Source organism: Lissotriton helveticus, chromosome 1_1 (assembly GCF_964261635.1).
Source record: "Lissotriton helveticus chromosome 1_1, aLisHel1.1, whole genome shotgun sequence".
Lineage (NCBI taxonomy): Eukaryota > Metazoa > Chordata > Amphibia > Caudata > Salamandridae > Lissotriton > Lissotriton helveticus.
Window position 1 is genome coordinate 1,355,554,304 of NC_136057.1, and position 15,048 is coordinate 1,355,569,351.

Genomic DNA, 15,048 nt, shown 5'->3' on the forward strand with positions numbered 1-15,048 from the left:
CGAGCTGCAGGTCTTGCAGCAGCTGGTGTTGCAGGTGCGGCAGGTGTGGTGGGTGGCCTGGCCTTGGCAGCTGGTGGGCCTGAGGCGGATGCGGCAGGTGTGGTGGGTGGCCTGGCCTTGGCAGCCGGTGGGCCTGAGGCGGATGCGGCAGGTGTGGTGGGTGGCCTGGCCTTGGCAGCCGGTGGGCCTGAGGCGGATGCTGCAGGCAAGGTGGGTGGCCTAGACTTGGCAGCCGGTGGGCCTGAGGCGGATGCTGCAGGCAAGGTGGGTGGCCTAGACTTGGCAGCCGGTGGGCCTGAGGCGGATGCGGCAGGTGTGGTGGGTGGCCTGGCTGCTGGTGATGGCGCTGGCGCAGGGGCTGGTGGCTGGGTGGCAGGTAGGGATTCCTCCTCCTGGGCCTCCTCGTCGATCAGCAGCCTCTCACTGTCGCTGCTATCTCCTGCACCTGTGAGGGTAAGTGGATACTCATTAGGTGCATGTGACTGACAGACGTGCAGATGTTACATGCATGCTGGGTGTCATTCCCTGGGTGGCTGTGTATTTGCGCACTTTGGAACCTTTCGGGCCGCATTGTGGTAGTACTACATTGTGGACATACTACGTCTCCCACAATGCTTCAGGGCATTTCCTGATGCACGGCATGACTAAGGGCCAATGAGTGAGCCTATTTGGTCATGGGCGGTCATAGGGACAGGGTCGCAGTCGCATGCCACTTACCTTGGGTGTCTTGGGTGGGGCGGGAGGAGTCCAGAGGGGTGACGCCAACACACGCCTCCCTCTCCAACGTGTCCTCTACCCGGTCCTCCAGGGGGGTGTTGGGTGGGACAGTCGGGCCACCTCCTCCGGTGCCTGATGCCTCACCAAGGCGCTCCGCAACCCTCTCCTTGGCACGCCCTCGGAGGTCGTACCACCGCTTCTTTAATTCCTCAAGGGACCTGTCCGCAACTCCCACAGAGTTCACACTTGCCGCAATCCCCACCCAGATCCTCCTCTTCTCCTGCTCCGGGACCCTCCGGGAGTTTGCACCAAACAGCTGGTCGTGGTTGGCCACCACACCCTCTATGAGGTTCTCCAGCTCCTGTTCCGAAAATTTCAATTTGCGCTTTCGGCCAGCGCTGTTGCTGGGTCCTGCCTGCTGGTCCTCTGCCATAGCGGTCGCTATTTCGGCGGGGTCGGGATGCGCAAACGGCGAGTTGGTGGCAGCTTTCCGTCGTGGACAGTCGACAGTTGGCGTCACTGTGGTGTTTGGGGGTGGGATTTGGCTGCTTCCTGGTTGTGATGTCATCACGGTGCTCGGAATGCGTCTTCCCGTTTTCCTGATCCCGCGAGAATGCGACTCGCAATCCCGTGCAATCGGGATTGCGAGCGCAATCTCGTGCGATCGGGATTGCGAGTCGCAATTCCCGTTCGCAGGTAGCCGGAAATAGCGATTATTCTGCGTTTTTGGTGGGTCGCTAACGGCTTTAGCGCCCGCATGCGAGTCGCTATTTTTTCTCAGATAGGTACATGAATGCCGTTTTGCGTTTCCTCAATAGCGAGTCGCTATTGATCGCTATTAGGGACACGCAAAACGGCCCGTACATGAATCAGGCTGTTAGAGCTTTGTCATGCTCTTCGTCTGACTTGCCAAATACTAGAATGTCATCGCTATAGTGTAAGCTGTTCTTTATTGGCCTTATTATTTGTCTTATTGTTTCTTGAAATATTTCTGCGGCCGATGAGATCCCAAAGCTCAGACGATTGTATCTAAACAGACCTAGGTGGGTGGAGAATGTTGTGATATACCGAGATTGAGGATCCAGTTCTAATTGGTGATACCCTTTACACAGGTCCAGTTTGGAAATACGCCTTGTGCCTGTGAGACAGCTAATCATGTCATCCAAATGTGGCCCAGGATGTCGTTCACGTTCAATGGCCTTGTTCGGTATTCTCATGTCCACACATATTCTTATTTTGGATGTGTCTTTCTTTGGGACAGCCACAAATGGCGACACCCAGGGTGTCGGTCCTTCCGCTGGCTCTATTATATCCTGTTTTAGTAGTGCTTCAAGCTCTTCCTCTACCTGTGGCTGCAGATGTATTGGCACTCTTCTGTGGTGTTGTGCGACTGGCCTCACTGTTTCGTCAATGTGCAGCGTAATTTGTCTGCCTTTCAGCTTTCCTAGCCCTTGTAGTAGCTTGGGGTATTCTCTCAGAATGTTTTTCTTTTCTGACATGTTGTATGTCATTGCCATGAGACCCATTACTTGAGCCGTGACATTGCTTAGTAGGCATGGCACCGGGATGTCTCCTTTCAGTACGTGCATTTCTTCGATTGTCCTCTGATCTTTGTACGTCAGTTCTTCTTTGAATTTTCCAAGGTTTATCACTGGTCTCTTGGTCCCCCACGTGAATACTCTCACTCGAGATGGTTTTAGAATTGGCTTTACTTTCATCTTTTCATATTCAGAGACGCACATGATGTTGCATGTTGCACCACTGTCCAGGACAAATTCTGCCTCATGTGGCCCCACCTTTATGTTCACCGACTCGGTTTTCTTTATTTTCTTTTTGTCTATCAGGTATATTCTTTCTTCATCTTCTTCTTCTTCATCTTCCTCTTCCGTTTCTGACTCTGTGGTAACATTTGTCATGAGATATAATCGTTCAGTTTTTTCTTCTTCTTCCTCTCCTCCTGACTCTATTGATGAGCCTCTTGCCCCTGTCTCGACATGCCTGATGTGTCTGCTTATTGGCATTCGCGCTCTCCCTGGCCTTTCCCGGTCATTTCGGAACTGCCTCCCTTGGAACACACTGGCATAGTGGTCTCTTCCATTGCACTTTCTGCAGGTCTGGCCGAAGGCCGGGCATGGGCCTCTGTGTGGGAACTCAAGTCTGCACCTGTAGCATGTTCCTTCCGGCTGTCTCTTCGCCGTCTGTTCACTCTTTTCCTTTTTCCAGCCTCCTGAGCGGTTGTTGTTTGTCATTCGCTGAATCTGTTCTATGCCCCTTGGTTTACCTTGTTCCATTTCTTTGGCATGCGCTGTCGCTCTGGCTTCAGCCCTTCCCAGCGCTAGTATGTTCTCCAGTGAGATTGGTTCCTTTAGGATCCTTGTTCGGAAATCAATGTCACGACAGCCTTCGATGATGCGCAATCTTATTGCCTGTTCGTTGTCGAATTTGTCAAACTCACAATGCGTTACTAGTATCCGCAACCTCGTTGCGAAGTCATCCAGCGATTCGTCTGCTTGTTGGAATGCGATCAGGAAGCTGTACCGTTCGAAATCAACATTTCTCTGGGGATCAAATTTGTCCGTTAGGCATTTCTTTAGCTTCTCATAGGTGTTGATCTCTTCTTTTGGCAGTGTCACTAGTAGGTCCTCCACCTCATCTCCTACTAAGTTCAGAAATAGACCTAGTGTCTTGGTTCCTGTTACGTCAGTCGCCTCCACATAGTTTTCAAACCTTCTGACTCACTTCTCCCATCTGATTCCTGTTTGTGGTTCAGAAAGACTGAACCGTAGTGGACTTCTGTATTGCGCACTTGGTTTTGGTTCTGCCATTTCTCCTTTCTTTATATTTTCTTTTCTGGGTCTCTTATACTGCTTTGTCTGTCTTTATCTGTTCCTGTTTGAGCCTTTACCCTTTGTTGCCTTTCACTTTTCTAGGCTTGTTTTTCTTTTTGTCTTTGTCTTTATTTGCCTCTTTTCCTTTTTCCTTTTTTATTCTATTTTCATGGTCTTTTCCGTGTTGTTCTCTTTTCTGTCTTTATTTCCTTTCAATTTCTTGTATTTTTGCCCTCTTTTGTGTTACTCGCGCTTTGCCTGGCCCTAAAATGGCCGCCGCGCTATTCCTTGTTCCTCATTGGTCAATTCGCCTGACTTCAAAATGGCCGCCGTAATCTCGCGTTGGTTTGTAGCCAATCGGGACGCTGCCGGACTTAAAAATGGCCGCCCGTCTAATCTTCGCTCATTGGCTCTCGCGCCTGGTTCCAAAATGGCCGCCGAAACTCTTGCGAGAGCTCGCGCCAATTTCTGATTCTTCAGACTTCGCGCTTTCTTTGTACTGCAGCGCTTACCGGGTCACTTGATCTTCCTTCCGTAGCGGTCGGGGTGGGCTCCCGCGTCGCTGCGATTCTCTGCACCTCCCAATGGCACCTCGATCTTCTTCTTGGCCACGACGCGATCCAGGGTGGGCTCCTGGTTTAAAATCGCTATTACAACGATCAGCACGCAAATGGATCTTTCTTTCCCTTCGTCGCCAGTTGTCGTGTTCTTCTACGTACAAAGCACTCAGGACACAGTGGGGGTATTTCAGGTACCTTTATTCTTTGTTCCGTTGCCGCCTCGCAGTGCGGCGATCCCGCGACCTCCTACCTCGAGGTCCTGTCCCAGAGTGCCCTCGTTCCCTCCCCTGACCGGATGTGATGTCCGGTGTCCCTTGTCCCCCACCCTGTGCCCAGGGTCCTAGTGCCAGTGTCCACCGCACGACAGTCCTTACAATATCCGGCGCCTCTCCCCCTGATATCATGGGCAGTAGTACAAGGTGTATTATAGGACTTCTGTGGTCCAGCTTTGACAGGAACATACATCAGTGTCAGATTTGCCCCATCTTTTTTCTCTGGAGTTTGTCTTTGGTAGGTTGGACCTTGCAAGAGGAAAATTATGTCCAAGGTCCAGGTATTCCAGTCCGATAATGCAGGGCAGAGCCAAGCAATGGGGGCCAAATATATCCTCCCCACCAACTGCCCAGGAGCATCTTTTACAATTCTGTAACTCATCTTAGGAGATGCCACTGAAGGTGATCTAACTGAACCCTTTATCTTTTCCATGTTCAATCTGGGGCTCACTCGATTTAATGAGAAAAAGTTGGGATGCAAACACATTGTCCAGAACACAGGTCTTCCCGGACTATGAACTGGTCATTAGGAAAATGGGGGACCAGTTATTGCACAGGGTGAAGAAAAAACCTTATTGCTGATAAACATGTGGCATGACCACAAAGCAACACTGAGGACCTCATTTATAAGGCCCCTGAGCCGCGGGCACATCACTTTTAATGACGCTCTGGCGGGGAACATTGCAGTGCCAAATCTACAAGGTCACATAAAGCCAACCTCAGTGACTTTTCATGGGCTTGTAGATATGGTGTGAGGAAGCGCAGCGCAATTCGCTGCGTTGCCTCACTGCGATGGGGAGGTGTGCCATGGGCACTCATGACATTTGACACATTCCTAGATTTACAACGTTCTGTAAACCTGGGAAGGCACCAAAGGCCTACCAGGGGGGGCGCAACGAGGAGAAATAACTTAATTTCTCCTAGTTTGTTCCTCTTTCTAGGTGTGCTGCATTCAGCTGTACGCTCTGAGTGGAGCGCCAGTTTAGGGAGTGAAGGCATCTGAAGAGGGACGACTTCCCGAAACGCGTCATGCCACATAAGAACTGTTGCAATAATCTTACCTGAAGCACTGCCCGCTGAGTCCCTCATTGTTTCTTCACGGAGGCAATTTTTGGGATATATATATATACACAAACACACAAAAAAACAGCAGAGAACGATAGGCAGTTCCCAAGTTTAAGTGGAAAGCAGCTCTTGTATAGAGCACCCTACAACACCAGTGACACTGAATTTGCTTGCCTCAAATGTGTGCTTTTCTATCAAAGTTTTTAAGCATAGGATTAGCACAGTACCATCCACTGCAAGATATAGAAAATAACAAAGACTTTCGCCATTTCGACAGCAAAGTCTTCAAGTAAAGTATTAGCCGTGCTACCCACACCGAGCTGTAAAATGACAAAAGCCTTTTACAACTCCAGGCACAGTATTACAACTTTGGATTGGTACAACACCATCCAAGCTAACCTGAAATGAATAAAAGCAACCCCCCACACCTGTTTCGCTACCATTACAGCTCTTCAGAGAGGTTTAGCTTTGTCCAGACACAAGGGAGCACCCAGTACAAGTGAAAACAATATCCTTTAAGGCATAGAGTGCTCTATACATTATACAAAAAAGAAGCAGAGAACTTTGGGTAGTTTCCAAGTTTAGGTGGAGAGCAGCTAAAAAACAACTGATAAAAAAGCAGACATTTGAAGCCTGCAAATTCAGAGTTTCAGTGACGCCATCATGTAGCTGTGGAACAGGTTTTTGACCAGTGACCAGTGACCAACACATAATAAAAAAATGGCTGACCTGATCAATTGTACTGGCAGTAATTCAACCCGCCAGCACAAGGGTATATCTGCTCATGCAGATATGTCCACACATGTAGTATAGTGCACCCTGCCTTAGGGCTGTAAGGCCTTGAGTAGGGGTGACTTATCTATACTACAAGTAGTATCTACAGGCATGGCACAGCACACAGGACTGTGTGCCAAGTCATGTTTTCACTTTTGTCTGTGCCAAGACACGCAACCTGCAATGGAAGTCTGCATGAGTTAGGTGAGGGGTCCCTTAAGGCAGCATGCTGCAGCCCTCAGGGACCTACTTTAGTACCACTGCCCTAGGTACCTGGGGTACCATTTACTAGAGAGTTACAGGGAGTACTAAAGTTATTGCCAATTAGCGGAACAATTGTACAGTTTAGGGAAAGAGATCTGGCACTGGGGGCCTGGTTAGCAGGAAGCCAGAGCACTTCCTGTGAAAACGGCATTGAATACGAGCCAAAAAGTGGGGGGTGACCATGTAAAAAATGGGCACTTTCCTACACAGGGTATCTCAGCAAACAACATTTTAAAGCTTTTGACATGATGACATGGTAGCGGCTAGTTGGATGCAGGTCTTTATGGGCCCAGATACTTATTCAGCGATTGTAGTTGGATGCAAGGGCGAATCGTTCATCCCTCAAGGCCCATCTGGATGGGAGAGGCTGGAATGGCGAGCTGCATAAGACTTGGACCTTCAATGTCAGTTAGGGAGAGAAACTGGTACAGCAGCCTTAGTATATGGCCTTGAAAGTTGCACTGGGGTCTGCACCAACCAGCATCTTGAGGCTGAAGCACTGACAATTTTGCACTCCGAGAACCCAGGAACAACTGTATGCCAAGGATCGAGAAGGGGGGGATGGGAGGATTTGGCAACTCCAGGACATACTCCTTGTTCGATGGATCAGATGAGCTCAACCTGTTCATGATGCAGTCTACTTTCTGGGGAGGAGAGAAGGGTAGGTGGCGCGGGGTGGCCATGGGAGAGTTTAAAGAGGATTACGTCGTGAGGAGACAGGGCACTGGTATTGGAAGAGAGTCATAAGCTTTGTGTCCAACAGGGGATACCGGGATATGCCCTGATCCACCAGACACCTCACTTGCCGAGAAAGTGGACTGGTGTGCCTTGGGTGTTGGGGAAATCTCCCAGCAGAATTGTTAGTGATAAGGAATTAAGAGCCAAGGACATTGAGGGGACAATGTTTCCATTTCTCTTCATGCCTCTTGTGTTTCAGGGGGCACCGATGGTATTGCACTGTACAGGAGGATATTGGCGCCTGCACTTGGTGAGCAGGGACCTCTGCTTGTTGATTAGGCGACGATCACCCTCTCAACTGCTAACTTAAAAGTGAAGCTGGGCTCAACCATGGAGTGGAAGAGCACTCAGTATCTGTACTTACCTGATCAGGCTCTGCTTTGGTAAAGCTGACCCCAGGGGGAGTTGTGCACGACTCGCTGGGGTTAGTCTCCGGAGCGAAGCAGCGCTGGGTCTCCAGGCTCAAACTCCTGGCAAGAATAAACGGCACAACTTCAGGGCTCGACTAGACTTAATGGAACAACAGATTCTGGAGCAGCAGACGGATGATTCACAAACAGCCAAAGAGCCCTCTTCCCCTGGGGGTTTCATGCCCCTTTCCTCAACCAGGGGCAGTGGGGGTTGAGACAAATTCTGCCAGTTGAAATACAATTTTGTGACCAGGTAATTTCATCTTCTCTACTTATACTCACAACATTTCCACAGGACCAGTGAAGGTGCCCGCTAAGTGGGAAGGAGAGGCTCCATTTGTGTGCAGAACAGACCTTGCGTCCCTGGCAGGAGTACTCTGTACCGCACCCACTGCTTGAGATCATGTACTAACCCTCTGAATTCTGGTGATGACGTGCCACTTCTCTTTAAGGATTAGTACATCCATATTTTACATGTAAGTCTGGCAAATCCGGAAAGACCTTATCCTAAAGATAGCAGACCGAGCAGATGCGAAACAGTGTAGTGTCTACTCGAGATGGAAGGTATGAGGGTCAGCTTCAGCAAAACTACCTGACCCAAGCTGAAAGAAGACTAGGATGTTAAAAAAAAAACACGCACACACACAAAATAGAAGGTTTTAGACAAGGCAGCATCACAGAACCCAAGAGTAGATGGGTCTGATCCACACCGCAAGGGGAAACGAGTAAACTCGCAAAGGCATGACTTGGACTGAAGACTTAGCGGAGTGTGAGAGAAGCAGTTTTCAATTGCACCTTTGGTGGAAAAAAGGAACCCACCAAAGGTGCAATACACACACAACATCATCTACAAGGGCAAGTGAGCTTTCAGTTTTATCTGCAGTAGAGCCTTACACAGTTTCCTATCACAGTAGAGTACAGACGAGAAACCACCCAAACCTTCACCCAAAGTTGTTTCGAGTTTTCATATGAATCAAACAGTTTTGTTGAAAGTATATTTAAGTAACCCTTCTACCACAGCAGAGAGATTCCGGACGTCATTAGATGGTAGAAGATTGTTAAAATATTACTTCGAATAGACAAAGCCTATACAACAATGTAATCACTGGTTTATAATTTGTGGATCTTTCTGTACTGGTATGGCTTCCACTTGGCAGATCATACTAAATGGAGAGTTACTGCATAGTCTGCGGTTACCAAGAGGCTAACAACCCATTACCTGGAAAAGGATAAGCAGATACTGTTTACCAGATACAGGTCAGAGGCCACAGGTTCTGGTCGCTACATTTTACAAGCATTTGCAATGCAATCGGTCTCGCCTTTGGAACCTTATAAGTGTTTAGCAATTCAACACATGACATCTTGCGAACAACGTATTTTTCTTTAAAATATGCTTTGAATTGCTGCTGCATTGGGCCACTAAAATATAATATTTTAACAGTTAGCAAAACCGCATCTTAGCACCTAGATTGGACTGCAGCTTGTATGTTACAAGCTACAACTAAGAAGTGTCTGAGATGCGAGCGTCTGCAACAAAGTGCTGCAGCTTTAATAACAAAATAAAAGGAGGGCAGCAATCGCAAATTAAAGACTAATTTTCGACCATTTCTTAATCCCTGATAAGAAATGAAAGACATTTTAAGTTTCCATGAAGGAATGACGTTTACACTAGAACATGGCTGCCAATGAATAAGAAGACCAAACCCATATGAAGCAAAATTATATATTTACATACCAGCATATTTGGATAATAAAGAGTCATAAGTACCCGAGTCGTTTTGTTTCTGTGCATTCTTGTTCGTGCAGTCAAAAACGTATAAGCAGGACTGCAATTACTTGAATGGAAAGTAGTTCAGTTGCAGTTTCAAGTTAACTCGTTTGTATGCAATTTTGGGGGGAGATTAGGGGTTAACTCGCTGAGTCCTGTTATATAACAATTGCTCTGGGAAAAGTGGGGGACGGAGAAGGTAAACTTAAAGGGCACTCATGAAAGGAACAAGATGTGGTAACATTCATGCAATTGCAAATTAAAACCGGCTTGATACAAATGTATTAAAACACAGCTTTCATTTAGTTTCCAACCTTCATAAATCCGCTAAGTGTTCCATATTTATAATCGGAAATACTTTAAATTTGGTGTTCAGACCGCCCCCTACTGTTTAGTCAGTCAGTCAATCACTTTATTAGTTTGTTGACCATGAAAGTACAATGTACACATTAACTTATACATTCCATTGTCCACACGGTTTAGTTATTTCAGACCCAGGAGCAAATGTGCAGAGCTTATCTTATTTCCGAATGGTGGTGGTATTTTCCTTATAGTGGGTGTAGCGTCGTTAAAGATAACTTATTGCTCTTCAGTAAAAGGACACATGTTGCTAATATTTTAGAAGGAAAACACTTTGCCAAATAGATTTTTTAATGAGTCAAAACCCTTTACAAACTTTGTTTGTTAATTGATTTTCACTGAGTGTAATTTCTGAGTTAAATGGCTGTAAATTTCCCATTAGGTACCTTGTGTTAATCTGCTGGTGAAGTCTGTGAAGTTATTACTCTCCGGGCCGGCGGTGCAGATGGAGGCTGGCTTGGCCTACGCCGACTTACTAGCAGTGTCGTTGCCAGTGGGAGCGCTCAGAGAGGGGTTCTCGAGTGGCGGCTACTGGAATGCAACCCACAGCTGAAGCCCATCATCTGTCACCGGGGCTTCCATGCCGGTGGTCACATGTCTCATTTAGGAAGGAGGGGAAGGCCCAGCGGGAAATTCCTTTGTCTACCAGCGTTGGTTCCGCAAAGTTAGGAACGGAGATTCCGACCGGCTGACCATGCACAAATGAATAGGAACTGGGGAGCGGGCGCAATTAATGCATTAAGGTTGGTGAAGTGGGAAAACAGTATGAACTGAAGCCCGTGTAACAAATCTTAGCTCCTGTGCAACACAATAGTGCAGTTAGACCCCCAAGGTAGGCTGCGGAAGCAGGAGAGAATGTTGTGCCTGCAACACCAGCTATGAAAAAGTCAGTAACAAAAGAGTGCTCACAAACTGTAAATATAACATACAGAGTAAGAACACATGTAACAGGGTAAGTCCTCAAGGGGGGTTACAACAGGATAAAAGGAGGTACTAAGGAGGAACTACTAAACAAATTAGCCAATAGAAAAAAGCATATCCAAAAGACAGTCAAATGAGCCAATTAAACACATGGGTGGCTGATGGGCGGAGCTTAAAGCCCATATTCTGAATACAACATGTCTCAAAGAGACCGCGCACGAGCTGCCTAGGAGAGACCTAAAAAGGTAGCGTGTCAATGTACTTCACTTGACTGCGACCATGATCACGCACCAGCGCAAAGGATACAAGACGTTACAAGGTTTCTGCATCTCTGCACAGAAACCATTCTAGCACAAACCAAAACCGATCTCCCAAAATGGCCTGAAGAGTTCACTCTGACTTAGTGATACCAACCAAATACAAACAGGGGTGAAGGCCTCAGCGTGCAGAGCTAGGTGTTCCATACAGACATTCCTTGATTTTGAGGGACTATGGTAGATTCCAGTGCCTGTACACTAAACTCCACGCGCCTTTGGTGGTTTTAATAGAAAGCAGTATGTATCTGAAACTGCCACTCGCTGCTGGATTTTTCCCACGTCAGGAGTGGCCCCATATCCAGGAACCAGTACTCCAGCAGGACAGCAGTAGTTATGGGCTGTGGTTTCAAACTGATGTGTATGCAACGATTCAACTGATGCTTATGAGGTATGCAGCAATATTTTACTGGAGCCTTCCCTAGCTATCATTCTCACTTCTTTAGGCCAGGAGATACAACCTCACAATTCTGAAAAGGCAACAAGGAGCATGCGCAGGTTTTCCTGCATCACTTGTGGGATCAGGAACAAAGAGAGTGGGGGTGGGGGGGCTCACCTAACACAATGCAGCAGACAAATTCCTAAGCTAAGCAGAGAGCTGTTGGTGATGTCTCCTTCTGAATATTACCTGGGCAACCTCTATCCTGGGGCAATACAGGCCTCAAAACATCCCCCAAAGATCCTCAGGCACCTGGACTAATATACTACGTCATTTAGACAGGCTTTTTGTACAGTGCAGTAGAGCAACGTCTCTCAGAGCAGACAGACAGGGCGCTTCTCCCAAAGCGGTCAAAAAGCTGTTCCAGCAAGCTGTTTGGTTCGGAGCACAATCAAAAACAACAAATTTCCTTTTCCAGCATTTTGCAGAAATTGATACATTTTCATCAATATAAAAAGAACAAACAAACTGTTCTCTTCTTCTTCTTTGTTCTTTTTATATTGATGAAAATTTATCAATTTCTGTAATACTGTGCAATGGTGCATGTTTTTAAAAAAAATATATGAATATTATGTTTTGATTTGTTTTGAACTATGATATACAATGTATAATCAGCAAGTTCTGCTGTTTTTTTAAACACCACAACTCTAATAAATTGTTGAAATTTTAATACTCCTGTCCTTTGAATATACTTATGTTGAATATTGCTGTTTTATATAAGCATGTAAATTTGGTAACTCACGCATAGACCAGACTCACCATTATTGACCCATATTCTGTTTTGAGATAGAGGCCCATTAGGACCATATCCTTTGTGCAAAATGCTGGAAAAGGAAATTTGTTGTTTTTGATTATATAGACCCATTCCTTTTCCGGGTTAAGGGTAACTCCCTCCTTATTGTGGATGGTTCGGAGCACAGCCACCCATGGAGCACTGCTCCCACCTGTAACTCAAATCTCTCAGCTACTCTGGTGTGCAGTCCACCATGGAGTAAAGAGTGGTCCAGATATTTACTTACACAGCTGACCAATCAACTTTCTTGCTCCTCCAATAATACATAGCATGGCCACTGCATGATCAGTCCATGCCAGGTACACGGACAACACAAGCTTTCCTAAACTGGTTCCAACCAGCTCATGTACTCATGTTTATTGGATCCAAACAGGCTACATTTAGTTAACCAGATCAAGGAGAGGGTATGGAGCTGGGACTACCCTCACAGCGGCTCTGCAGGCGAATGGCCACAAAGGGTAATCCACCACCCCACCCACAGGACACTAGGGAGCGGAAGGACCGTTGCAGGTGCAGATGCCCAGGTCAGAGGAGACCTGAGCAGCCTTGCGCATAGACCTCTATCAGCTTAGGTTGTTTGTCGTACACACACAGGGAAGCCAGAATGAATTATTTCTTCCTGCTCTCTCTGGAAAACCTACACACAGGCTTCAAACTCTTCATGCAAGATACACACAGCGTTCATACACGCTTGACTCACACAGACTGGAAGTAAATTACCCTGGTTAGGGGGGCTTGGTAAAACCTCAAGTAAGCCCCTTCCTCTGAAAGAGAAGAGCAAAACAGCTATGTCCCTTCACTACAAATTCAGCTGGCACCATCTCCAGAACCAGAAAGGCAGCAGAAAAGCAGCAGCCACTTTCTAAGAGAGGAGACACTTTGGATGCCCACATTGCCCTTAAGGTACCAATCTGTGGTCTCAGTCTAAATTAACAGGGAAATAACAGCGTGAGTTCACATGATTACTGGTCTCACTGATAGGAGAATTAAAAACACAATGGTGGCACAAACAAGGAAAGCAACAGAGCAGGACACAAGCACCCCAGAGCCAAGCATGGAGCTTTAGGGAACTCTCCATACTAACACCTAAGAGTCAATGTGGGGTTTCAAAGCTGCCACATTTCCATTGCCCAAGACCACACCTCTAAAAACATAACGCCTTTATTTTCACGTTGAAAGAAGGAAAAACAAGGCAGTCCAGTGTATGCCACAAATATAGAATACATTGCACAGATTATTTTCTTTAAGGTGGTACTTCTACTTCCATAGGTTCCACTGGTAGTTGCAGCCCAGAAGTGTGAACGACAGGTTCCCAAAGCAGTGGTGTAATTTGGAAACGAAGAGCTGACACCAGCCTTTGAGAAGATCTTAGAATGGTAATCAAGGCGAGGTATGCAGATCCCCAGGATAAAGTAACTCTGCCACTTGTCGTCTGGACACCATGCTTCTAGTTCTGGCATTTTCAGTTAAAAACGTTGCCATCAGGTTAGTCAGTCCACAGGATCCATGGAAGCAAGCCATGACTCAACTCCCAGAGCACATTCAGGTGTCAAATGAAAGAGCAGCCTGGAAAAACGGACTCCTTACAACAGAGAAGGAGGTTAAAATATTGTCAGGGCTAAAGACGGGTGCACCTGGGGCAGGGGCATGGTATTGACAGGAATGAAGACCGTGCACCGCATGACATGCTGGGAACACGCTGCTGGAGAGGGGGAGCCTCCTGGTATCTACAACACACAGTTTTCCCTGACAGACTCCTCTTAGATAAGCTTCTCTGTGGTCTCAAGAGGATCTACACACAGTGGACAGAAATCTCATACTTGTCCTGGAAAGTCTCTGTAAGCTGGTACCTTCTTCTCTCCACCTTGGGTAAACATGGAGTTAAGCATAAGGCTTGGATCTTCTTCCCCCTTATCGTCCCAATCATAGGATTGGTATCTCTGCCCTCGTCCAATAGAGCACAATGCATTGCCAGTTTCAGTACAGGGCATAGCACGAGACACATGTCAGAAGGCAGAGGTCTGCTTTCAGATCAAGTTTGGCACCGCAACTTGACTGCAGTTCTCTCCTTTGCGCCCCAACATTCTAACAGTTCCTTGGGCAGTGAGTTTCTGGAAAACTGCAGGAATTTGAGGCTGGTGTGGAAACAATCACCGATGGCCAGAATATTGGAAATCAAGGAGAAGCGCAGTGATGGACGCAGAGGCTTTGGCAGTGGAGTGAAAGTCTGAGAGTGTCTTTGTGTCTTTCAGTAGTGGTTCAGTTGAGTCCAAGGCTGGCTGGCCCATGACACTGCTTATATCTAGTCCATAGCATCCTCACAGGGGCCAGGATCAGGGATGGGGTCAGCCGTCAATGTCCCAGCTGAAAAGATGATGTTTCACCAGCATGTCCTGCACACCTTCCTTCAGCGGCGGCTTCTCCTTCTCCTGCAGACAAACACAAAAGAATGTTATACTTCAATAAAACAGTGTTTCAGACCCAGGTGCTGAACTCATCTCCACATCGTTGTCTGTCTTTGCTTCAGAGAGTGAATCTGTACAAATGGACAAGCAGCAGATCTGCACTCTTCTCTGCTCTCTCTGCCTTTTCCCCCCTCTTAACTTACAGCATGAAAACACTGACCTTGCACAATGCGCCTTGCTCTAAAAAGTATGTGAATTATCTGGAACACATCGTTCTGATCCTAATTCAACATGTCTTCTAACAATATTTGGATCCTCCTTACACTGCAGGTCAACCAATACCTAGAAAATGTCGGCACAATACAATAGATATCTGGGATTGGTTAGACAACTCTCTAGAGCTAGGAGGCACTCCTATGT

At 47.0% G+C, this 15,048-nt stretch overlaps 1 protein-coding gene across 5 annotated transcripts in view; it reads right to left on the reverse strand.

Annotated features, from left to right (window-relative positions):
- Positions 1 to 13,368: 13,368 nt before the first annotated feature.
- Positions 13,369 to 15,048, reverse strand: part of SGSM3 (small G protein signaling modulator 3) — a 261,901-nt gene continuing 260,221 nt past the window's right edge. For all 5 annotated transcript variants that reach the window (XM_078683334.1, XM_078683344.1, XM_078683337.1 and 2 more), the window contains one exon: positions 13,369 to 14,652. In XM_078683334.1, the coding sequence (XP_078539460.1) occupies positions 14,569 to 14,652 (84 nt within the window). In that variant the 3' untranslated portion in view covers positions 13,369 to 14,568. The remainder of the gene's footprint in view (positions 14,653 to 15,048) is intronic.